Source organism: Serinus canaria, chromosome 1 (genome assembly GCF_022539315.1).
Source record: "Serinus canaria isolate serCan28SL12 chromosome 1, serCan2020, whole genome shotgun sequence".
Lineage (NCBI taxonomy): Eukaryota > Metazoa > Chordata > Aves > Passeriformes > Fringillidae > Serinus > Serinus canaria.
Window position 1 is genome coordinate 104,457,543 of NC_066313.1, and position 26,700 is coordinate 104,484,242.

The 26,700-nt window shown below is 34.4% G+C and overlaps 1 protein-coding gene across 6 annotated transcripts in view; it reads right to left on the bottom strand.

Annotated features, from left to right (window-relative positions):
• The window catches only part of DMD (dystrophin), a 971,087-nt gene that overhangs the window by 674,418 nt on the left and 269,969 nt on the right, over positions 1 to 26,700 (bottom strand). For all 6 annotated transcript variants that reach the window (XM_050969735.1, XM_050969772.1, XM_050969742.1 and 3 more), the window contains 6 exons: positions 25,640 to 25,790; positions 20,421 to 20,540; positions 14,427 to 14,528; positions 14,178 to 14,285; positions 8,498 to 8,677; positions 2,438 to 2,613 (listed from right to left, as the gene is read on the bottom strand). In XM_050969735.1, coding sequence (XP_050825692.1) covers positions 2,438 to 2,613; positions 8,498 to 8,677; positions 14,178 to 14,285; positions 14,427 to 14,528; positions 20,421 to 20,540; positions 25,640 to 25,790 — 837 coding nt within the window. The remainder of the gene's footprint in view (positions 1 to 2,437; positions 2,614 to 8,497; positions 8,678 to 14,177; positions 14,286 to 14,426; positions 14,529 to 20,420; positions 20,541 to 25,639; positions 25,791 to 26,700) is intronic.

A 26,700-nucleotide genomic window follows, 5' to 3' on the forward strand; every position in this document is an offset into this window, starting at 1 on the left:
CCCCCTTTTTCCTTGTGAACATCAGATTTCTCTCCTAGCAGATCAAAATAAAAGTTTAACCCGTGCAGAAATGAAAAGAACTCTGATTTTAAATATCTAAAAGAAACCACCACTTGTTCCAATACCTACAGCCATCCCAGGCCAAGACTGAGAACTACAGATTGTTCCATCTTGACTCTTATCCAAAAGTTAAATAGAAATTATATGGTGAATGCACATATTTTAGATGGCATTAAAACAAATCAAAACCCCTTGAAGCCTAGTATGCATGGTAAAAAATTATTAACACTCTGTAAGTTTGGTAGCAGATCTACCTGTAATATATCTTAAAGCAATCCTAGTCTCAAAGTTGATAATACATCCTATTTTCTGTGCAAGGATCAATCAGGTTTCTATATAAACTTGTTAGTTGGAGTTCTTCACACAGACATCAGCTAAAGCACTGTAGTAACACATAATTATCACTTTCTATAAACCAAGGTAGTTTGGAACAAAAACAGTTCCCATAATCCAGCTAATTCCTGCCCTCAGGCAGTCTCCTTGCATGATGAGTATCAACTCTGTGTTCTGCTGTACCCTGCCAAGTTTACTTTCAGTATTAAGGCAAATTAAAAGAATATGAGCAAGAAGGAAAATATATGCTAACAGCAAATATGTAGTAGTTGAAAAAGGAATTTCTATGCCAATTGGTCTCCAGCTGGATAATAGTGCTTATAGGAACAATTTTCTTGAAGAATTAAAAAAATAGGTTTAAAAATAAATCATCATACTACTTAGTTTTACCTAAGATAAGCCTTCCTTTTATAACAGTAATCTGGCACTTCACTTCCTTATGAAGTAAGATCATTCCTAAAACTTTCAATTCAGGAAAAAAAAGAAGGTAATAAGTTTTAAAATACCAATTATTTAAATACTTTGGCACTGCAGGGAAAATTTCATTAGTAATTTTTCAATTTCAAAAGCAGACCACTATTTTCATGCTAGGCACCATGCTACAGTAAAGATTTACTGTCATACATAAGGCAACAGGGCCTCTATCCTGTTTCACATCTTTGCACGTTACTACTGAAACATTAACAGGGGTGTTAAGGATTATAATTCCTGAGAAGCAACAACACTGCCATCTAAAAATTCCTTTCACAAATTCAGGCTTTACAAGTCTGCTGACAGTCATTGCACTGCATCATTTTGAGTGCTTGGGAATATATTAGCAAAATACAACTCTCACTTATGATTTAATGGTAACCTAGGATGTGGGAAAAAACAGATTCCAAATGAGGACTTGGGAGATAGAATCAAATATTGAAATTTAGCTCACAAACTGATTTAGAACAAGCACTTTCAATAGAAATAGTTATCCAATTTAACAAAAAGGGGTGAGAATTATTCTTCTTACATCACATATACAGCACTCCTAAATAATGATGCTGAACTAGAAACCTTACTTTTAGAAAGGTTAAAAACAGGTACGATGCCTACATATAAAAAGTACCTATTTTTCCAATCACATAAAAACTTCAATTAAAAAGAAGTCAGATTTCTCCTATTCTTTCTATATTTCATTCTTCTTAATTAGTGAAACACTATTCTACAAGAAAATAGCTGTCCTGGTAAACACACTGAACTTAAAGATATTGTATATAGAAATGAGAATGAAACTGAATGCAGTTTCACATCCTTTTCAGTCTTTGAATCTATTACCTTGGAATTCTTGTTTATCAGAATAACAAAAACATTTCCAAAATAAACATTACAATGAACTTTTGAAATCTACTTTCTTAGTACCTCATTTAGAAACTTACTGCTTGAGCCAATTCTGCTTAAACACATCAGAATTTTTTCTCCTGACTTTAACTAGTGTTCAGCATCAGTATAAAATCCCTTGCCACTTGTACTTGAGTTACACATGAAAAAGAATCTGAAAGCAATAATAATGCATGTTTCACAAAATGTTAACTGCCTCTGGAGAACTGCTATTTTTACTCCTGACCCATATGCCCAGAAGAACACAATGAACTTTAGAAAAAAGGCAATATCTCTATTACTAGTATTTAAACTGTAATAAAATTCTTAAAGAATACCAAAATCTTAGAATTAATTTGGAATGCTTCTTGTCCATCATGTTTCAAGACCCTAGCCAAGTGGGATGCCCACAATGCCATACACAAGGACTTTAACTCACTATAATTACTATGCAATAGCACTGATGCAATCATTAATATTCTATACTGCTAAATAGGTGTAATACAAGCAAAATATAATCCATAACTCATGCTGAGTAAAGAAAGATAATAATCAGCTGGTATCCTAGTAGAGAACAGAAATACAATTTTAAGCTCAAAATAGCATACATAAAAATACTGCAGTCAAATGACAATTTTTGCATTTTTTTCCAGACTCTAACAGTATTCTCTCTCTGTCTCATGATGATTCTCACCTCTTCCTAATTTCTGAATCCACAAGGAGTTGCCTTTTTTTGTGGGGTGGAGGTGGTGGGAGTTCCTCTTTAGCATGCTTAACCAGGATTTGCTCTCTGGTGGTCACCATAGTTACAGTTTCCATTACAGTTGTCTGTGTTAGTGATGTCTGAGTGGAAGTGACAGCCTGCGAGATCTGTGAGAAGCACAAAAACGGAGGTCATACATTATTTGAAAGACTTTAGTAAAGATTGTTTGGAGGAGCAATAGGAAATAATGAGAAACTGCTCTCATCTGATCATAGGCTGACCTTCAGGAAAAAACATTACACAGAACTCAAGCTAGATTGTTTTATCTGACTCACGCTGTGTGAATAAGTTATCTGCAAAAGCCAATATCAAAATCAGAAAGGATTCTAATGAACTTATAGCCCCCTGTAATCCATGCTGAATGAAAAAAAGAAACAAATGGAATTTTACAATTACATTGAATGATAGCAAATAAATAAAATGTTACTATCACTAAATATTAATTTCAGACTGCCCCCCATCGAAAAATTTCCTCCTTGAGAGGTGACAAAGACATAAAAATGGCACTAAATTACCAATTATCAGTCTTACCATTTATAAAAATTTTCAAATAGAATGTAATCCACCATAACATACTTGCATGAAAAGGCAGTTAACTTTCTGTCTGGAAATCTTAAATTAGAACACACACATTAGAAGGTAAATTATTTTCATCAGTTTTATTCCATAATTAAAACCCAATATTTAGGGGTCACACCAGATACTAATATCCATGGCATGTAACACTGTAAACACTACCTATCTAATGCATTTATCTTTGCTTTGGTAATTAAAAAAAACCCCTTTGTTAGCTCAGCTGCATTAAAAAAAGAATGATGAGAAATTTTTTTTTTTCTCATAGTTATTTGTACACTGCTTATTTGTACTTTTTTCCATATAACATTTTCCAACTCAAATGTGGGCAGCTGCTCTTAAATCCCTTAACTCATGAGAAATAGGCCACATCTTTTTTTGATTCTGTCAGATGATGGCTCATTTATCAAAACACTCTAGTTACAGCTCCAACAACCACCTTTCAGTTTAAGGGCAGTGAAATGGAAAATAAAAGAAAAAATTATACCAGGAAAAGAAAAAGCTGTGCCCCTGAAAAGTCCTACATCTTTGCTTTTGCTAGTATGCAATAATTAGAGTGTCCAATTCAAAAACAGGCATGTCATCCATGAAACTATAAACACATACATAAATTATCTATTACTTCTTGCATTAGAAACTCAGTAAGAGAATTGAGTTAGTTTAGTTACTGAGACATAAGTGATTCTATAAAATAATGAAGAGGTAACCAGGTCTAACACCTTCTCCACAATGCTTCCTTGCATTGAAGAAGAAAATAAAAATGACAAGGAAAGGGAAACACTGTTAGCAAGCAGCCTCTTTCCCAGCAGGCAAAGCCAAGAATCAGTAAAGCCAAGAATCCTGAAAAAAACCCCAAAAAATTCTTGCCAACTCAGCTGAATTCTTCCCATTGTCTTCCACACAAAAGTCTTCCTGATCTTTGTCCAGGTTGACAGTGGAAGTGGTGAGCAGGGAAGGGCTTTCCCACTGTAAACTGGCAGTATTTCTTACACAGAGCAGCTAACCCAATGCTGAGCTTCCACCTCTCAAAATAGGCAGCTCTCTAGGTTATAGAGCAGACTCTGGACTACTAAGAAGACTAAAAAATCCAGATTCAGAGCAGATTTTAAAAAAATATATGGAATAATTACTACAGTTATGAATAAACTGCTTGTGACCAGTAGGGATGTAGGTAACATGAACTACAAAATTCATTGGAAGAGAAAAACACCCAGTTGACTTTTTAACCACTAAAATTTTACGTAGCAACACTCTTGTTTTAGTTCTCTCACAGATATATTGATTTTGATAGTTTTATCCCTACAGAAATCATGACAATATTAAGTCAGGATTTCCATACATTTTTATTGAAACTCTCTATAGCATTCTTTTCAATTTTATTCTAATTAATTAGGGGGCAGAAGGAAAAGCAAGTTAAAGCTTCTGATGTCTAGGGTTCCATGACATTTGAAGATAGACAGAACCTGATGTCATCTCTCTCTGATCTGACTCTACATCAGAACAGAAAGAGTTTCTTGCCTATTATATAATTTTGGGTACAGTCTCTCTGTGTCTCTTTCCTCTTCTCATAAAATTCATATTACACTCTGTTTTATCCAAAAATCAATGGTAGGATGATATTTCAGACACCTAGGGTCATATCCTGCCATGTTTTCATTTGCTAATCAATACCAGGGCAGAGTTTCCAGTGAAGAAGGTGTAACACAGAATAAACCACAGCTAAGGCACTGTGGGAATCTTTTGCAGCATAATTCCAATTACAGGAGTAGCAGCTGCAGCTGGAGCTTGGGAACTGCCCTTCCAGAGCTGGCACTGCAATCACTGCTCAGAGCAGCCAAGGCACGATGCTGGGGGCAGGGGGTGTAAGGATTTGGATGGAAAAACAATAAAAAATTATTTTTCATGCTTAATCAACAGGAGTGGAGGCTAAAATGTGCTTCAAAAGGAGAGTGGAGATGTGAATTTGAAGTTCATAATTATTCTAATTAAAGACAGGGTAAGACTAAAATGTAGATTGCAACCTTATGTGCAAATTGAAGCTGGTTCACATTTAAACTGCAGAGACTCAATAGGAAAAGGACAATCATTAACAATATTAGGAATAACAAAAAAAGAAGCAACTTTTATTAGCTTAACTGGTGAAAAAAAAAAAAAGGAAGAAAAAAGAAAACAAACAAACACAAAAAACCCAACAAAAAACCAAAAGAACCCCAAAGAACCAACCTCCTCAAAAAATAACAAACAAAAATGAAAACAAAAAAAGAAAACAACAACAAAAAAACAACAACAAAAAAAATTCAAACACCTTTTAATCACCAAAGTGGTGTGTTTCATGTATTATTCAATGACAGTGCAAATAAAAACTTCATATTTTCTTCATCCCTCTCAGTACCTGAATAGCAAATGTGATTCTGAGAAGGGGTAACATACACTAGGGCTTTAACCCACTAGAAAATCATACAGAAAAGGTCAAGGTGACTCACAAGGGTGCACATTAAAAGACTTTCAAAACACAATGTTTCCTAGCAGTTTCACATCAAGTCCATCTTTGAAACATGTTAAAACTCATCTCTTTTCCTAGCAGACAAATTCAAATCTTTTTCATCATCTATAGGCAAACATATGTACAATGTGTGTATAGCACTTCAGTAGTTTTATGGCATTTTATTTCTCATTTATACAGCAGCCTTCCTTTAATGCCAACATTTATTACTGTCTTTGGAAGTGCCCTCTGTCCTGATAAACTCATAATTTTCCTTTACACTCACTTTTGGAGCTGTCATCTGTTCTTTGATGAAATTTATCTCTGTGAGTGGGGAAGTTCGGATGAGGAATGGTGTTTTCTTTAGTTTGGAAAGATTTTCAGTACAATTTAGTGAGCATAATGAGCTCAGCAAAGCTGGGTTTAGAGTTTCTGGAAGCTCCACGTTTAGCCTAAACAAGCTGTCCTTGTCCTTGATTCCACTGTGTGGTCAGTGAAGGAAAGCTGACATTTTCATGATGAGGACAAACTGCCTTTTAGATTTCTCTCTCTCTCTCACACCCTTGCCATCCAGTCATTTGTAGCAGGAGCTTCAGCCATGTGTTCTGATTAGATGCCTGAATTCAAGAGCAATTAATTCAGCCAAATGTGGGAGAACTCACATTCTACTTTCTGCACTTTTCCTTTGGGATTTATAGCTACTTTATATGTCTAGTAGGAGAATCATCTTTGAACTGAGCCTGAGGTTGTCTCTCCCATTTAATTTCTTATTTTGTTAACAAGTTAATCATTTGGTGACACTTTATTAAGAGGGGAAATAACTAAGGACAAAAATGCAATTATGAGCACCCTATGAAAATTATTAATCATAGAATCCTGTAGGTTGGAAAAGACATTTAAGATCATTGAGTTTAACTATTGACCTAGCTCTGCCAAGTCCACCACTTAACCATGTAAAGTTAATTTCAAAGGCAATATCTAAGCTTGATGAATAAAACATACATTTTCTGATAGTTTTTATTGGAAAATATTCTGATTTTCACCCCTTTCAAAATCTCCTCCTCCTCAGTTCATGTCTAGAGAAATCATGAGATCATGCATTTTTTTTCTCACAGTGTAAACACATAAATGAGCTCTGTAATGAGTACATGTAAAAAACCTCACTGAAATTATCTGCCCTGCCTAGACAGAAATCCATGGTGACAAGAGCACCATCAGGATTCCACAGAAAATATGTCTGAACAGTGTGACAGTGCCTTAGGAAGAGATCCTTCAGCCAGGTCTAACTGGGCAATGTTTCCAGAAGGTGAAGCAGTATTCCCATGGCAGCACATCACTTCTATCCCAAGCAGAGCAGCTTCTCCTTGGAGGAAGAGCTTATCCACTGAAAGCTTATCCATTCTGCTCTGACAGCATAGCTACACTGTGCTGGGAATCCAAACCATCTCCCAGCTGTGCTGAACTATGTTAACAGCCTCAAGATTGACCACTTCATTTTCTGTAATCTAAGTTCCATTTTCAAAACTAGTAACTACCTTTAGGAGCCATCACCAATCTGAACAGGACTTGAAGAACCTGGAGTGTCTTATAAACCTCCTCAAATTGTGTGACCCTAGCCATCCCCAATTTAAAAATGAATATCTGGAATTTATCTCTGCTTTGAAACAGGAGGTTTCCTACCACAAATATACTGCAATTAAATCTTATTTGCAACTCCTAAATGCTGCGTACACAGTGTGGTTTTGCTTTCTAACTGAAATTGTGCCCTTCCACCATTTTCTTCCCTTATTTTCTCCTAAACTGATTTTTCCAACTTCGGCTGTTTTTTCTAAATATCACAGAGCAAGCTAAAATATTAAGGTATGAGTTAAAAGCAAGGTTGGTTAAGAAGGATTCAGATCAATACATGAAGTATAGTAGGTTTTTTTTTTAATAACCCAAACAAAATTTGGTAGAAGTATTAGTAGAGAGCAACAAAAAAAGGGCAGCATGCTCAAGGGAATTGAATCAAACTGACCAGAACTGTGAGAGACCTGTATGGACAGGACAGAGGTACCTGCTGTAACATTTTGCTTTGTGCTGTTTAATTAAAAATCCTTAATATCCATTTCCATTTTACAATTTTTAGTCATACAGTGACAGCTCAAAAATAACCCAGTATTAGTGAAAGTGAGATAATGGAATGGAAAAAAGGGAGCTGGTTTGGGTTTAAACCCAGTAAGAAAGAGATGCTAACAAGATGTCTAGGCAAAAACACTGGATATGGGTTTGGCTGCTACAATGGAGCGCTGAATTTTATTACCTGGTTTAAAAACTCAATTTCTTTTTTTTTTTTTAATATATTACAGTTAACATAAAGTGGTAAAAATAATAGCAGGTTATATTTTTTCATTGGCACTTTGGTTACAGGTATAGATTGATTTCTTTATTTTTCCAATAAATTTCTTTTTCTTGTAGCCTCTCTTTTTAATCTGTAAATCAGCATATCACATACAGAAGTAAAACAGCAATCAATTAGTAATTTTTCATATTGAAAAAAAACCAATTTCACTTAAACTAGCAGACAGGTTTTGCACTAATTTCAGACTACGTGCTATTTCAAAGAGACAGCTATAAAAAAGTGTGTTATTATATGTTAAAAATAAATTAACTGGAAAGGTATTTTCATGATGGTTTGTAACATCCCTGAAAACATAGTTAACAACCCAAGAAAGTAATCAACACCATAATTAGAGATTAAAAACTAAAGATATGAATAAAATTCCAGAAAATTATATCATCATTGCATTATGCTGTCCTAAAAATAAAATATATCTTAAACAATGATGCAGGAGAAATAATTAAAACAAGATGACAAACAGCACCAAAACTACTTCAAGCATTTGACTGTCAAAGGATCTGGTTGTCTTAAACTGATAAAACTGTTTTTTACAAACCTGTTTAGAATTGCTCTCCACCTTCTGCACAAGGCTTTCCCAGCGCTGAGCAAAATTTTCAAGACGACTTTCCAGCTTTTGAGCCACTGCTTTATTTTTCACAGCTACAAGGAGATCTTGGCTGAGCAACTTCAGCTTACTCATCATTTGCCTTTTCATTTCTAGATCTCCTTTTAGGATCTGTTAAACAAAGTAACAGAAGGAAGAACACACATTCATACAAAAAAAAAAAAAAAAAGAAAAAAAGACCAACAAAAAACAATCCCAACCAAAACACCCACAAAAAAGAAAACCAACAAACTTAGAAGAAAAATCACACGGAGAACATCAGAAAGAGCTGAAAATGGGTTAAGGGCTCCTGTAACTCCATAATGTTGTTTCCATAAAAATTGCTGGCAGAGCTTACATAGCAATATAACATGGCAGGTGGAGCAACTCCAAGCCTCCAAACTTCACAGCAGGCTTCAGGTGATGACATGAAACAAAAAGCTAACAGTTGTGTAACAGGAATAACCATAAAACTGCACTCGTGTTAACAACTATATCAACATGAAAATCTTTCTTTAAAGTGTCAATGCACTTTGGTATATATTGCATATTGAAAGAAGAGTTTCCTAGAAAAGTAATATTTCATCCCAAACCAGGATTAGAACATGCAAACAAAAAATCCCCAACCAACCAAACAAAAACAAACAAACAAAAATACAAACACACCCCCCCCCAACCAAGAACACAACCAAAAAACCAAAACACACTGTGCCAAAGAACCTTGAAACTCCTGACATCCATACGTGCCTGCCTATGAAACAGGCTCTTCACAGATCCAAGGATCATCCACAGCTCCAGTTCTTACCTGAGTTTAGTTTCTAAAGCTTTACTGGTTTACTCCACTGATTTTCATTCCTCAAACATTTATTCTTTACACCCTAATCCTGGTAACTATAGCCAAACTTTAAACTCTTTATGCAGTTGTGGACTGCATACTAATCCCCAAGGCATGAAAAGGATAATCAAGCAAGTGGTTAGACAACAAAATTCAGTCTACATATACTTTCCTACAGCTATATAATCCAAAACTGTAATTAGGAATGCAAATCAGCAAAAGAAATATTCATTGTCTTTGTAATCAGCACTCTTTCTAATCAGATTTGATTTGAAACATCCTAATTACTAAGGGTAGGTACAGTTAATATCAAAATTTAAATTGATGTATCCCTGAGAAGTAGAAGCTAACTTCATATAGAAGAATTTCTTTTCAGAGTAGTAGGAGACCTAACAGATGGAGGAGAGTAGATGCAAACCAGTTTAGCATGTTAAATTTCAAGCACTGCTATATTTGACCTTTTTTTACGCCTACAGCATCAGAAAAAGATTGTGTGGAAGCCACCATACGCTGACTGGAATAATAAAAAATTATATCCTGTGAAACATCAGTTAGTTCTGGGGAGCAGTGTTTGATTTCCAATCACTCCAGCCCACAAGAGCTGGGGTATAACACACCCCTGAGCTCAGCATCAATCCAAGACACCTGGAGCACAAGCAGGAAGTGAAACACTACAAAAAGAAGGATGCTAAAAATTTCTTTTAAAGATATTTCTTTCTGCAAATTAATATGCTTTTGTGACAGCTACAGTCAATCTGGAAAACTATACTGGGAGATTCTGTTTTCACATTTCTTCATTAAAAACCTGTCAATGTGACACAATAACCAAAAATATATTCTGGGTTTTCTTCCAGTACAGTAAAATATCTAGAATAATAATAGTAACTATTATTATAATATTACTATAAATATTATATATATTATAATATTAATTTAAATATTATAATTTGGAAGACAAGACATGGTAGTTTGCTTAATGAAATTAATTATAAAATATATCAGTCATAACTTCTTCCAAGTACATACTATAAATCCTGATATTGGAACATTAAAAAGGGATTTCTTTATTTTTGGTAATGTGGTTCTATTTTGGGAGTTTAAGTTATTACGTCTTGTTTTTTCTTTTCCTTAAAGATCAAAAACTTACTTTGCTTACTGTAATATCTAACCAGCTACACCCACCGTAAAGTTAGTTTTCAGCTGCAAAGAAATTTATTCCAGTCAAAAATATTAAAATAGCTAACTTATTCTCTATGTGTAAAAAAACCCCAAAAATGTTGGGTGAAGCAAAAAAACATTAATCCTATAATAATGGAATACATACTATTAATATATAGATGTAGATCTTGTATACTTGTATACCTTTGCAATAACTCTCAGTGTTTGTTACAAAAAATAAACCAACTTCATTTTACAGATTACAAAACGTAGGCCTAAGGCATGAGAAAGAATCTATCAAGTCTGTGCTATACATGGCACCAAAATATCACCTCAGTTCTACATTCTCAGTGCATCACAACTTCCAGCTAGTCCATGTTGTTTTTCACCCTACACCTTATGTAAGAATTAAAGAGTGAGTCAATTATAGAGTCAGTGAATAAATGCTAGGTGGAAAATTTAAAAAACAAAACAAAACACAAAAAGCCCAGTTGTTTTAAGGAATTATTTTAAGAACTGGAGTGACTACCCACTGAACAGTTTTTCTGACCTTTAAACTTGGAAGTCCCAGAAGAGAGCTGATGACAAAGATAAATTTTCACATACAATACTGAATAAATCCTTTGAAATAAACTGCAGCCTGTGGAGGACCCACACCAGAACAGGAAAGTGTGCTCTGAAGGAAATTGTGACCCTGTGGAGAGCCCACACTGGTGCAGGCTCCAGTCTGTGGACATTAATGTGACATAAAAGTCAATGTTTTTTCCAGCTGTGAACTGCATCTCAACAGTCCTGTTTCACATCAGTCCCTTTAGAATGCTTAGGGCCTTGTAGGAAGGTTGTAGAATTTCAAATCAACATCACAATGCTAAATGGTTCAATAAATTACCTTCAGAAATTTCCTTCCAGTTAATGAGACTGGCTAAAGAACACAACCAGAATCTGGCAAAATGCTGCAGAGAAGTGAGGCAGAAACATAGGCTGGAAGCTCTTATGCCATATTAAAATATCAAACCTAAAATTCTTTTGGCCTAGCAGGAACAACTAATGCTGTAATATTTTCTGGAATGACTGGACAGCTGAGGGATCAAGATATCATATTGTTAAGAATATAAATGTCTTTATTCTAAGTGAAAACTTACATTTTTATTTTCTCACAGACTTGATTTTACATTTCAGACCTAATTATAAGAGTGATCCTTGGTGACAGCTTCTCCTCTACAACATTCAAACACATGTCAAAATAAAATACTCCAAAAGACAGGCACAACGTGTCAGGGTCAGGACAGTATGACCCCATTTTTCCCATTTCTAAAAGCCAGTCCAAGAGAAGAAAATAATCCCTTCCAAAAAACCACCATGTGGCTGATATATTATTACAAATTCCTGAAGGTTCAGACAAGATTAAAACAGTAAATTGCCATACACAATACTTCTAGCAATTTGGCATTGTGGGAGTGTAAAAAACACACACTAGTTGGAATTTGGAAACAACCACTACTGGGTCTAAAACCTGAGAGGGGAATTCCAAAAGTAAAAGCTACTGTTCTGCTGCAAATCACTAAAGAGGCAGTTTTCTTCTAGCATACCACCAATATTTAAATATCTAAACTGTTGCATTATGAATCATGTTTCTAAAAAGATCAAAGTTATTCATATGTAAAAAGGAGTAAGGTGCAATTAATAAATTCTGCCTGTTCTTTTAAGGATGACATGATTCTTGTTGAGGTTCAGGGATATGGATAAATAATTCTATTTACTGTTTTATGTTCACTCAGTTTCCTGACAGACCACAATTATTTCATGACAATACTGCTTAACCATTTAAACTGGTGGTATATTTTAAAATAATTTTGACTTCATAAGAGTTCATTAGGGAAAATTATGAAAATACTACAGAAGTGTTTCCTTCTTTACATCATATTTTCAAGCACCTCTGAAAGGTACCCAAACTGGCCCTATCCTTAACACTTGCAAACCCTTAACAGTCTGCTACTTCACAATTTCACCCTCTCTACCTATGTCCTCCAGCAACCTTCTGAAATCCAAAAGTATAAATTTTTGAACAAATTTGAATTTCTTGTAATACATTTTTCTTCATGAAGGCACTCCAAAGCATCCTGAGTTTTCTCTAATCCATCATGTGTTAAAAGCCTGGCTTGAAGTCAGCTTCAAGACTGCTCACACGTTAGATTGCTAGAATTTCCAAGAAGTATATAAACTGAGGCAATACATGTTTTCCTTCCTTTACACAGAAGTTTACGTAATCTTAAGCAATCTTTAATCAAAATCCAAGTCTGTACTTCTAAATGCATATTTTTATATGCCTAAAGTGTTGCAGAAAGAAAAAGAAGCAAAACATATGTAGCAGTGTAATAATTACTGTCTCAAGATCATGCTAAAAATCAATCTTCTGTTTCTTAAATTAACTACTGAGTCATTTTATGAATCAAATGAAAATCTACCAGAAATTCTGGATCAGCTACTATAGAATTAAACAATGAGTCTGTGAGTTCATTTTTTTAAGCTTTATACATTTGTGAGGAAAAAATTAAGTAAATTTCAGAAGCATCACAGTTACTCAAACCTCATAAACATCATGTATTTTTATCAACCCAGAGTCTGAATGCTTCTACTTTTAATACAGAATAGTTAGAAGGAAATAAATCCTAAATTAATTTTATAAAATGTAAGGCTGAGCCTTAGAGATATATAGCCAAGATATGTATATCCAGTAAAAAAGATTTAATTAAAATATATAATTAATTGATATTTCATATTTATTACCTAATGAATAAAAAATCTAATTAATAATAAAGAAATATTCATGTCTGAAAATATCAGCAGATTTTTTTTTTTCTGATAAAGCAATAATTCATTGCAAGCAATTCTATTTTAACCAAGCAATTCAAGCAATTCTATTTTAACCAAAGTATGGACATGAGTATTTCCTTTCCCCTAAATGCTAGGCACTCATCATTACAGAAACAGCACATAGAGTATTATTTTCTTTACAGAAGTCCTACTGCTGCAAAGCCAATGGCAATTCTAGGCTGCCATGTGTTTTTCACCTCTACAGGCACAGCCAGGCCTGCATTCCCTCCATATTGACCACGGTGGAGAATTTGCTGTAGAGTGAGGTGGAGGGTGTGTTGAAAAGGGCACATTTTGTGCATGTAACTCCATTTCTGATTCTGAGGTACAGTTGTAAAGTAACACTAAATTCAGCTTTTCATAACTTCTGAGCCTTCAGCTTTTTACAAGTTCAAGGAATGTGTGACCAGGTTTGTTGAAGGCTAACTTATTCATATGCAAATTCCTTTGCACATATATAGTCTCCACAATAGATACACCAACAGTATCCACAAAGAAACCTTCACTGGTAAAGTATACATATTTTTAAGACACCAAAATGCTGTTTTATTTAAGGAACTTTTGACCAAAGATACAACCAAGAACAATCTCTATCTATTGGTTCCTTGATCAGCCAGGCTATGGACCAACCTATTCCATTACAGGAGGCAAAGCCCACTCCCCAAAGGATGAAACCCTATGGTCTGATGGTGGGCTAAAGCCATGTGCATGCAGACTCAGATTAAGGAAGCTGAACATAAAAACAGAAAAATGAAAAATACATACAGCCAATTTGCTTAGATTGGTCAGCATTTCATTCTGATCTCCAAAGCCAGTTGTATGAATTTTGCTCACAGCATCCTCTTTCTCAGTAAGCCACGCATCAAAAAGGCACTGAAATGAAATTGGAAAGAAAAAACTCCAGTCATGCATTTCCTATATACATATATACACATAAATAAAATGTATTATCATATTTCCTACAATGTTTTGAAGAACATTCCAATTTATAACTTTAAAAAAATAGTTATTCACCTGCTCTTCTGCAAAATGCTGCCATTTACGAAGAATATCTTGCAGAAGGACCCATCGTTCTTCTGTCCACCTGCAGATGGCTGCCCACCGTTTTCCAAAGTGCTGGAGAGAAAGAAACACAAAAGTCTGTTTAGCATTTGTTTACTTTTTTCTTCCTTAACAAGGAAAGTTGTTTTCCCTGTGGCATTACAAAATTTTTATGGAAATATTTTCCCTATTCAGTTTTTTCTTAGGCATTTGTCCTTAAAATATGTTGCATATCACATGAAATGTATTTTAGGCCCATTTGAAATTAAATCAAAATGGAGAGAATAGGGAAAGCACTAGATCTAAACACTGAATATTTTAATACTAATCTACAGATAGTTTTCTAGCAAGGCTCTACTACTGCACTTTGAAAAACTCACTCTATTTAAAAACTTTAAGATGGCCAAAGAGAACTACTTGAAACACAAACATGATGGGCAAAAATGTGGCCAAAGCAAAACCAAAAAACTGGCCTTTAACTTGCATCATCAGTGGTACAGTTGGTCAAAACTGTTACCTCTTTTAAAATATTGCAGTGTTAAAAACCCCACACTTATAAACTTCCACATCAGCACAAATCCCAGTGAGGTTTCCCAGGTATTTGTACCATTTGCTACTATGCACGTATTTAAATTAGACAAAGCACCAATCATCTTGTTCTCTTCTCCCTTACTTTTGCTGATGATAGAAAACTTTTATTGCAATGATTTATAGTGACTTCATTACCCCGATATCAAATGCAAATTATTTAGCTGCTCCCAAATAAAAAAAAAAAAAAATCTCTTATAAACACCTGAAAGTTACACTATATTGCTGCATTCTGAATTTTTCATCCACTTCAAATGCACACCCTGACAAAAAGATAATAGTTTCTTCCTTTTTTCATATTGAGCTATTTACTTCATTACTCTTATGGATCCCTTCTAACTTGAAATACTTCATAATTCTCCATCTTTTGTATTTACCTATTCCTCATAAAGATTATAATTTAATTTTGGCAAAAATGTAGCATCCAAATACTGGATTCTTAAAACCAAGGTTTAAATTAGAATTGTATTTTCTACCAAGAAGAAAAAAAATTAAGTTTCTCTTCCTAGGGTATGGAAGATAAACTTTCAGAATGCCATTTGAATTTGTTTATTTAACAGTTTTATGACATAGTAAAAAATCAGCAGATATAGTTTTACATTTAGTGGACACTAAAACCATAAAAATATTCAATTGAATATTTTTATCTTGATAATTACTTGTTCAAAAGTCATAAGCATATCTTTCCTCATAGCTATTATATAAAAATCCTCATACCTGAGTAACTTTTAAATAGCTCACATCCAAGCAGCTGACTTTTCTTAATGATTACTGTGAGAAAAATAATTTCCTCTCAACAACTGCAATAACATCTCCATCAATTATCACTGTGATACATCATCAAAAGTGTTTTTTGGTCCTTTAGGAAACAGCAAAACCTCAAGAGAAGATCAAATATCTGGCTCTGCATTAACTCTGAGAATTATATTGATTTTCAAAACAAAAAACTTAATACAAAATACCATTTTCAGCAAAATATTTCAGACCCACATAACCTTTTTGTTTCCTCAATACTTTTACAATCTCTTTTATTTTAATAAAGTAAGAAAAGTGACCAAGTAAGTGCACTGATAAAAGTGCTGATTCTGTGACCTACCTTAAATCTAGTTATTTATCAGGAGAGGCCATAACAACCATGAGATCAAGATACACTGTTTGGTTAAGGCAGGAAGTTCCAAGTTCAAAATATCATGTTAGGACTGTTATTTATAAACCAGTTATTTTACTAAATCACATGGTGCTCAACTTTAACTCTCTATTCACATCAAACAGTAGCCTGTGTGATGCCCACAAACTCAGACTGTTCCAAGTGTTCCTAACATCTGGGAAAACAAATTTTCAGATAAACTGATTGAATCCACACTAACAAGTAAAATGCCATCCTGTAAAAAAAAAAAAAAAAAAAAAAAAGCCAATTCATACAGCCCTAACACAAATTTTTAGAGAAATTGAATGCAAAAGAAGATGTTTTATTTTTTCTTCTCAGAGGACACTGAAGGAATATTTTATATGACTATCAAAAGCAGAAGGGGAAATATTTTAGTCTGCTAAAAGGTCAAAGTAAGGAAGCACAAGAACAGAAGAAAATGAGTAAAACATAACGCTTGGGAACACTGGATCAAAATCATGTACTGCAAGCCTGCCACTAACAGAACTTATTTGATAAATGGTTTTCTAATCAGGTGTTAATATCCACTTTTTAAAATAATAAGAAAAAGTGGAAAAATGTTTTTGCCTATATCCAAAATTAATTCTTTACAACTGAATATTTAGCCCATTCATAGAATTTCTACCAAACAGCATTAAGTTTTGTGGGCAGTTCTCAAGGTCTCAACATTTCATGCACCAGCACACCGAGTGGGAGAAACAAACGGGAGGAACTGGAAGCACTGGTCAGGTCCCACAGCTGTGATGTTAAAAAGACTTGCTGGATTGAGTCCCACGGTTGGAAATCTGTGATGGAGAACTCCAGCCTGCTCAGGATGTAAACTATTCCACAGGGAACTAGGAGAACTTTCTAGATCAGTAACCCCTGTCCTTATGGATGATTTCAACTTCCCAGTCATCAGCCAGGAATACCATACTTTTTTGAAGAGCGGATCTTGGAAATCCCTTTAGTCTGTAGAATGCAACTTCCTGTCCTAAGTGCTCAGTGAGTCAACTGAAACAGTCTATTCATTTGTGAATATTCCTCACTTATGTTGATGCATTTTAACAAGAACAGCCCATATTTCATCTGCAATCAACAAACAGTACCCTGAATAACATGAACATTTAATCCTGGAAAATACTCAGCTCCTTTCCCCCAGCAAGGGAATAAGCTATCAAGTAGTATTTGATACACTTTATACAGATTTCTTTCTAGCACAGGCCCTGACCCTTGAAGCTTGGGGAAGCCTCTAATTTGAGCTAGCCCACAAGAGCCCTTAATAGACATGTAATCTGCTGGGTATAATTATGGAAAAAAAAAAATCTCCCAGCATTCATGGTTTCTGTATGTTATCCAGCCATTTCTCTGAGCTGAAGATAATTTTCCCCATTTTTTCTGTAGAAATGAGTCAGAGAACATCAACAGCTTTGTTACTGAAGTGGTTTGATCTTGCAGCACTAAATATAGATTTGAGCCTTACCCCACAGCTGCCTTGGTAAATCTAAGGATTGAGTTTAATTGGGGTCTTGGAGTTTTAAGTCTAAATAGTGGGTTCTTAGTAGCTGCATAAACAGATCCTCTCAATATGTCACACATTGCTATGGAAAGTAAGCAAAGTAATGTAAAAGTAGTTTTAATATTCACACCCAGACTATCTGTAATCTCTCAAAGTACCTTAGAGGAACAGCTGTTTCTAAGAAGAGCCCTGAAATTGTGTTTATTTTTAGTTTTCCAAGCAAGGGTAAATTTTCAATTAATAATTTGATTCAGGGGACACTTTTGGCTTCTATGCCATTAATTGCTTCTTAAACAGATATGTTTTTACATAGGCAATAAAATGTAAGAACTCTACTGTTGAAAAGTAAGAACTGTTGAAAGAAATGAACTTTACTGCTAATCTAAAATGAGCCTAGATTCATGTCAACATTCTTGAGACATCTCAAAAAGTTCACTTTAGGTATTAAAAAATTGTCTTATACAAACATTTGAAAAAAGATACACATTATATACATAGATATTTATATGTATGAAAATATTTCAGGAATCACCACCTCAAAAAGAAGTACAAAACTGAATTGCATCAGCTTGGAAAATGCATGCAAATAAATGCTCATTTTCTTCCTAATCTGATCCTGACCAGCACCTCAGTGAGCCAGTCTTATTAAGCTCTTTTGTCTGACAGTTCAAGCTCTTGTTTTGTTCTACTTTTAGAAGTCAGACTGACAGATACATAATCAAGCTTGGAACTTTTCTCCATTGTGCCTATGGTGAAATGGTCTAATGGTTGTGCCTGTCAACACATTTTATCTCCTGTGCTTATATTCAGACTGCAAGTGATAAGAAAAAAAATCCCAAACAGTTCCTGTACACAACAAAGAGGTGTAACATTTCACAAGAGGTGTAGCAGGTGGACTGTGGTAACTCTCTTCTCCTGGGCATTAAAGTATGAAAGTTTCCACACCTCCCTACCACTCTAAACCCTGTAGCTTTGTATCTGTACTTGGGTTTTATTAACATCTGTAATATTGCTACATATTCCTTTACTTCCAGAGCAATGGAATTATGTTTTCTCTCAGATTCTTCTGTAAGAAATTATGAATAAAGGACATAATAGAAGAGCAAATATTCTGTTCCACAACACCCCATGATCTGCTCAGAGAGCCTGTGCTGCAGGATGAGGGGACTCAGGAATTGTCTTTCTAGCATCTTTCAAGGAATGTACTTTTTCCAAGACAGTAATAATTGGTGTTTTGTATATTAGTATAGTTACAAATTGTCTATTTTGACTGTGTTTAATTTATATTAATTATTCATAATGTTTCTTTAAGGTATTGCAGTATTGTCTGAATTCTATTTCATGTTTTATTCCAATATAGATCAGCCACAGATGTAGCACAGGATACTAATGGTATCCTTCCAAAGATTGTAATAATATGGGATGAAGCTGTGTCACCTGATGTTCCTTTATTCTTCTTCCTGAAGATGTGAAATTAGATTTTCTAACAATCCACCAACCTTTCATTTGATTTTCACACTATTAAAAACTCTCATTTCTACATCTTCTTACTCATGAAGTGCCATAAATATCAAATACTGTTAATTATTTTCTCTCTTTTTCCATTCAAAATATTTTGCAAGTTTAGTTTTGCTTCAGGAGCCATGTTCTTGCTAGGGATCTGCTTTATTCAACTGAACAGTTCCAAGGAGCTGTCTGGCAAGATATTCTGGAAGGTTAAGATTATTTTGGGCAGGTGCACCACAGTTCTGACACTTAGGATGAAGTCAAAAGGAATTAATAATTCTGGATCAGTAGAGGCTGTATTGTTATCTCGGCTGGTTGTGCTGCTTGAGTGACTAAGTAGCTGCAGTACAGAAAACTCAGAATGGCATTTCAAGTGGCAGGGCTCAGAATCTTAGTCAAATCTACTCTAAATTGCAATTACTGATTTGCTGGTATTGGTACCCAAATTAGCTACATTCAAGACAGCACACAGGTATCTGTCTGTGCTCCAGCTATACCTGCTGGAATGGAGATAGCTTCTCTAGAGAAACCTTGGGTGGCAATGATTTAGAGCCCACAAAAACTTATTTTCTTAGGTAATAAAGTAAAATTTAAATAAACTGTTTCTCCTTTCTGAAAGAGGAAATAGAAAGAATCTTGGTTGTAATGTTGCAATTCCTCTTGAGCTGTGTCCCTGGAGAGCTGACCACCAACACAGGAGAACCCTCCTTCAATGTACCTCAACATTGATTACCAACTTTCCTTTATCCAATTTCATTCAGCAGTTACAGTAAGAGCATTGGAATATAAATAATACAGCAACAGAAACTTTTTAAAGACACAAGTGAAATAGTGAATTTTTATTATGAGCAAGTTAATATTTTAAAAACTTTTAGAATATCTTGGCTTCTAACTCTATCACAAATGTATCTCCAATGTGTCATTATTTTAAAGATACTCGAGTAATTGTATTTGAAAAATTCAATTAAGTGATACTTCCCTTTTTTTCCAAATAAACATGGCCATGAGAAAATATTGGAAAATAAATTCTGACTTTCCCTTCAAAAGTGCTTTAGAAAAATACAGAATAATCTTAATATTTCTCCATAAACAGTATTTATCAACAAATTATGATCCTGTAGATCATGAACACATTCATTATCTGGTTTTTCTTATTAAAATTTTCTATTTCAATTTTATGGGACCAGCATTGCCATATAGTCATTACCTGAAGCTGTTCTTCCAGTGCAGCAGTAGCTCTGTCACCACTGTTTTCATCTACCACCACTACCATATGGGTTAGGGAATTCACCTTGACTTGCTCCTGCTCCAGATCTTCTTGAAATGCCTATAATGAAAGGATATATGTTAAAGAATGTGTTCAAAAGTAAAAAAAAAAAAAAAAACCAAAAAAAAAACAAACCAAAAAAGGTAGACCATTGACTGATTAGCTTGCATAAATGTCTATGAGAACTCCAGAGCTTAAAGTTACTCACAAGTCCTAACTCTTATATAATATTCCAGACTGAAAATTTTGCTTGAGAAATAATTTGTTGCATTTTTGTAGGTGATTTACACACAGTCACATAATATGTATACATAGCAATAGCCTGCAGATTTCAAATAGCCACCGAATTAAATTTTGTATTTCATATTAATGTATGAAATTTTTTTTCAATATTGTAACAATATAAACTTCACATATATTTCATTAAACAAGCACATGCTAACTTCAATTTGGCACACTACAACATTACTCACGTAGGAGAAAACTGCTCAGGAGGTGACCCACCATTAGCAAACTCATGCAGCAACCTACTGCAACTCCCTGCAGAAACCAGGAAACTAAACAAGAAACTAAACAAGAAACTAAACAAGAAACTAAACAAGAAACAAAGGCTTTTCATGATTTCTGCATGTCTGATGAAAAAATTGCTCGCCTTTTTTTTTTTCTTTATTTCTTTTTTTTTTTTTTTTTGTAACTCACTTGCCATGAAAGATGGAACCTCTCCTTTGCTGCAGTTAACAAAATCAAAACCAGCCCAGCTCTGGCACCAGAGAACTGAGCAGCCAGACATATTTTCTCCTTCCCTTGCTCTGGTGCAGCAAGAGGACACACAACAAAAATGGAAGGAGCTAAAGTGGTGCTGGTAATGAAAATTTAAACCACAGAGAAGACCTCATACCACTCCCCTGGAAAAAAAAAACCAAAACCAAAACCCAAGGTAGCCAGGACTCCATCTTGTCTGACACACTTTTTAGGTGCCAATAACTTGCTTCAAACCAACAAAACAATTAGGGAAACCAAAGTCCTGGATTATTTTCTCGTTACTTCAGCTGAGTGTCTTCTAGGGACTGATGCATTTGTGGTGGAATAGCTACAGCCTGAAAAATAGCATGGCCTTGTCACAGGAGAAACCTTGACTGTGTTACCTACTATGCTGAATTTCACAATGATGTGCTTTTCTGCTGCTTTTTTGAGTAACTCACTCATGTATGAAGTCCTTGCTGAACATAAGCTAATGCATTCTAAAACTCTTTTAAACTCATTTTAATTTTATTAAAAAATTAAAAAAAAAAACCCAAAACATAATGTGGTTATAAGCAATAAGAAAGGAACTCACAGACTACTTTGTTTTTAGGGTATAAATATCTTACTACCCATTTCAGAGTTAATTTCTTTCATGGGCATATTGAGACAATATAAGAATCCCCCTTTTTTTGACTTTCATCCCTGTGAGTACCCTTTGATTCAGAGAGCTAGACTATAAAACAATTCTCAAGGACTGTGAAATATACTAAATTGTTAGAGTCATCCCTGGAATTTAGACTTCTCAACTAATTAGACTTTAGACTTCTGGATTTTATGATCCAGCACCGGAGAGGGAAGAGGAGGCAGAGCAGTCATGGATTAGTGTGTATAATACAGCTCACTTCCCCCTCATTTAACCCCCTCTTTAAGCCATACAAAACAAATTCATTGCTCCCTAAGTCTACATCCATGGACAAGGTGACTTTAATTCCCTTAGTAGCTGGAATCTGACAGATGGCATCCCAGAACAAAACCAGAGTTAGCAGGAGTGGATGGTACTTTGGAGTTGGGAGTCTCACACACATTGTGAAAGACTTGGGAAGTCATGGAACAGATGAACCAGAAAGTTGACTCATTATCTAATCCTCAGGCAGATTCAATTTACTCTGAACTAAAAAGACTGCTCCTTATAACCCAAGTGTCTATTTTTACCATGAAATTCATTGGTGAGAATTGTTTGTTTACAGGATCTTGTTGGAACAGGAATTTATGATGGACAGTTTTAAGGCAAGAGCACATTCTGTTCAAATAATTTAAATGGTAATTACTAACAAGTTGCCCTGAGCTTATTAGAGAAATAGCAAATTTTCAGGGACTTGAACATAGATGAATAAAGATAGCAACAAGAGAAACTCATAAAACTTTACAATTCCTTTAACTCCTATCTATCAGATAACAATTTACACAACTCAAACAAAATCCAGTTCAAAAAGAATAAATATGCCCGCCAAACTCATCCAAGTACCCAAAGACAAATCCATCCTGATATTTGAACACTGAAGAGCATCTCCTTTGACTGTTCAAATTGATTTGAAGAATTAAAAATCCTGGCACTAAAAAAGGCTAAGATGTTTTCAGAAACCTTATGAAACTATAAAAATCTACCAATTATATATGGTGTAATAATATTAAATAATAATAATAATATATGGTATATTAACTGGAATATTACAATCAGTGCAATTAAAAGCACAATTTTAAAATTTATTCTAACAATTCCAATACCATATTCTGCTTGGACAGCTCAATAGTTCTTAGATTTTTACTGAAAAGTAGCTTGTTTCCTTTACAAAATTACAAGGAAGGGATAATTGTAACAGGAGCCAAAATACTTAAAATGCTGCCACAAAAGAAAAAAAAAACCCAAAAAACAACAACAACCCAAAACCAAACCAAACCAAACAAACAAAAAAACCAAAAAAAAATTACTGAAATACTTAACTAATCTTCCAAAATATATTGACTTTGCCAGCTTTCTTACCAGAAATGTGTACCTTCCTAATGACCTAAAAATTTCTTCTTCACCACTTCATTCCACTCATAAAATTTGCAGTACTATCAAGAAAAGAACCTCATATATTTTGGCCCCAAGCAGCATGCTGGGAAGAATGTTGAGTTTTTTCTCTGGTCTGATAGTTGGTTGCCATCTCCAATACATATTAGTGGTTGTTTTTTGGGGATTTGTTTGTTTGTTTTCTGATTTTTTTTAATATGTCCCAGAAGAAACACTGAAGTGTCAGTCACAAGACCTCAAGACCAATATTTTGAAACATCACTTAAAAATACATAAAATAAAGAACTGATATGTACGGAAATCTTAACTCAAAGGAAGATACATAACATGAATTAAATGAGTGAAAAGTACCTACTAATGAACAGGTAAAGAGAGGAAGGCAAAATTATAAGGGTAAAGAGGAGACAGAGGCAAGATGACAACAACCCAAACCTAACATGTTTGCTGGTCTGGTTCATTTGAAATGATGATTGCTTTTAATATCTTCAAACTTTTGGTTCCTCTGATGAATTTACAAAACATTGTTTTCTGATACAACCAGACTCATGTGAGACTGAGAAAATATGAAGAGTTTTGGGTTTACTTTTTTATTTGCGTGTTTAATGAAAAAGCAATAAATGTCCTATTATAAATCCATTGTTTTAACCCTTGCTATATGAGGAAGTTTTGATGTATGTAAAATACCAAAAATCATGTGGCACTTTCTCTCAATAACTGAAAGAATGGAAAATCCTGTTCTTTGACTTCTGAATAACACAAGGGATAGATGAATACAAATGTAATTAAAATTAAATCCAAACAATTTTATTTCTAGCATTTCTAGCTGAATTCCCTTTTGCACATGAAACAAATTTGAGAAGTAATACACATAAATAATGTTCACTAACTCAACACACCACAGGAAAGAAGAAGCACGTGGAAAAGGGATTTCTGTATGTCTTCACTCAAAATGTTCAAATACAAGCTAATTACCTATTTTTCTCAGTATCAGAAAGAAGCAGCATAAAGAGATTGCATAAATAAAGGTATTGCATTTTATTAGTATTCAAGCATAGAAATAGGAGTAAAGTTATTCAAGTCTTAGTATGGATGTATTCAAAGTCTTTCATGCTTCTTTTTCCAATTACCATTTCATAATTACCTTCTGTCTTTTTTAAAAAGAAAATTTAATGTCAGGAAATGTCCTTAGCTAGCAAAGCCACATACTGAAATGCATTTTCTCCCCACAGGGCAAGCACAGACAGCACCAACAGCAGCAGGAGCTGCAGAATTTGTATTCTTCTTCAGTAGCACTCCTTAATCAGAATGCAAAGAAATCATCTTTAACACACAAGTGCATCATGAGGTCTTTTGCAGCTTTTGACCTCTTTTCAAAAGAACTGTAAAAGCTGATTTCAGTTTGAATTGTTTTTCAGGATGATCTGCCCTCTAAAATCTGGATTAGCACTAACACAGGCCAAAAAGCATCAGGTGTTAAAATCTCTCAAGATACCAAGGCAAGGAACTGCTTTGAGACACTGATGTAGAGACATTCAAAGGTCATCATATTAAATCTCCACCAGCTCACAAATCAACTCTGTTTTCTATATTTTTCTGTATTTCCTTATCATCATCATGTGCTATAGACACATATACAAATTTATTTTTAAATCTAAATTATTATGAAGCAAGGCAATCTAATTCAGTAAATTTAATCAGTCTATTACACAAACTGTCCTATCTCTCATTTTAGTTCTTAATTCTTCCAATTAAAATTACCCTTACATAATGTGGAAGAAATTGGCAAAATTCCATTTTATATTCTATTCCTGAGTTTGGTTGGCTGCTTTTTTTGTTGTTGTTGTTGTTGTTACTGTTTCAATATATTACCAAAAAGTATTTTCCACTGCTAGAAAGGAATGCATTTCACAGTGCATAATATATATTCAGTGCAAATATATATTCAGAATCTCTGGAGTCCTAACAATATTATGTGGTCTGACAACTGCATCATTACTGCTACAACATGTAAGAGAAAAAAGCAAGATGCAAAAAGAAGAATACACAGGCATTAAAAAACCTGATATATTTTCATTCTAATGTAATGAAAAGATGTTACAGTTGTCTTGACTATTCTAGTATATTGCTTATACATAAAAAGAAAGCAATATCTTTTTATATCAGAATAAAACTCACAGTTGTGATAAAGTAAGTCTACAAAAGCTTGTTAACTGTATAGAACAATAAATATTAAACCAAGATTTCATACTACTTTGCTCTGCTCTAATGGCAGGAGTAGAGATTTTAAAATGTCAAACAGCCAATTTGGTTTTTATGTCTTTGGAAGCACATCATAGCATACCTTATGCTCTTCTATTTGGCGCTTCAGGTCCTCTAGATCTGGACCTAAGGGCTCCAAATCAGTTTTCTTTGTCCTTTCCTCTGTTTTTGTCAGCCAATCAGCCAGCTGGGCTAGCTGCTGATTCTGCAGATCCATTAGGATTTTATGTAAACTGTAAAACAAAAAAAAAAATAAAATTAGAATTTAGAAGTGAAGAAAACAACAAGCAGAAACATCTGCCCCGTATACTAACAGATTTTCACAAGGTTACATTTGAAGGCAGCAGAGAAATCTAAGCTTTTGAATATGTGCTTTGAAAGGGGAACAGGCTTTCCAGGACAGTAGTTAGAGCACCAGCCTGACAGAGCTCCAGAAGTGTTTGGGAAATTCTCTCAGGCAGAGAGTGTGACTGTTGGGATGGCTGTGCAGGGGCAGGAGTTGGACCTGATGACCCCGATGGGTCCCTTCTGACCCAGCACATTCTATGGTTCTATGGAGAAGGTAGATGAAACTTTTTTGAAATAGTTTTGATTTAGACAACTTGTTTTGAAGTTTTTTCTTTAGGAACTCACTATATCATATAATATTCCATCTGTTAAAGCTTTGTATTCCTGTCACATTTCTATTAAGCTGGAGTTCAAATTTCCTACACTCTATTTCTTTAAAGCTTGTTTTGCTCACTACAAGTATTTTGAAAGTTGCTCCAACAGCTGACCTTAGCAGGCTTCCTCTAATTTAGGATATTAAATAGAAAAAACATTATATTTTGAGTTATTAAATGGAAAATACTCTGAAAATTTCACCAGGAAATACTTCAGTTTTGCCTAATAAAATTGCACAGCTAGATCCAAAATGATCTGGCCAAAAATCCATGACAGATTTCCACTTAGACTTGACTGTTTAGAAAGTCTCGAAACTCTCCTAAACAAAATCTTCATCAACAGCATTTTTGGATTTCAGATTTGTTTTTTCCCTTTTTTTTAATTTTTTTAAACGTGAAATGATATTTAAGAGATTGAATAAAACCACCAGAGGACTCATATAGTATTGTTGCCATCCTAATCTCTCTATTAATTACAGAT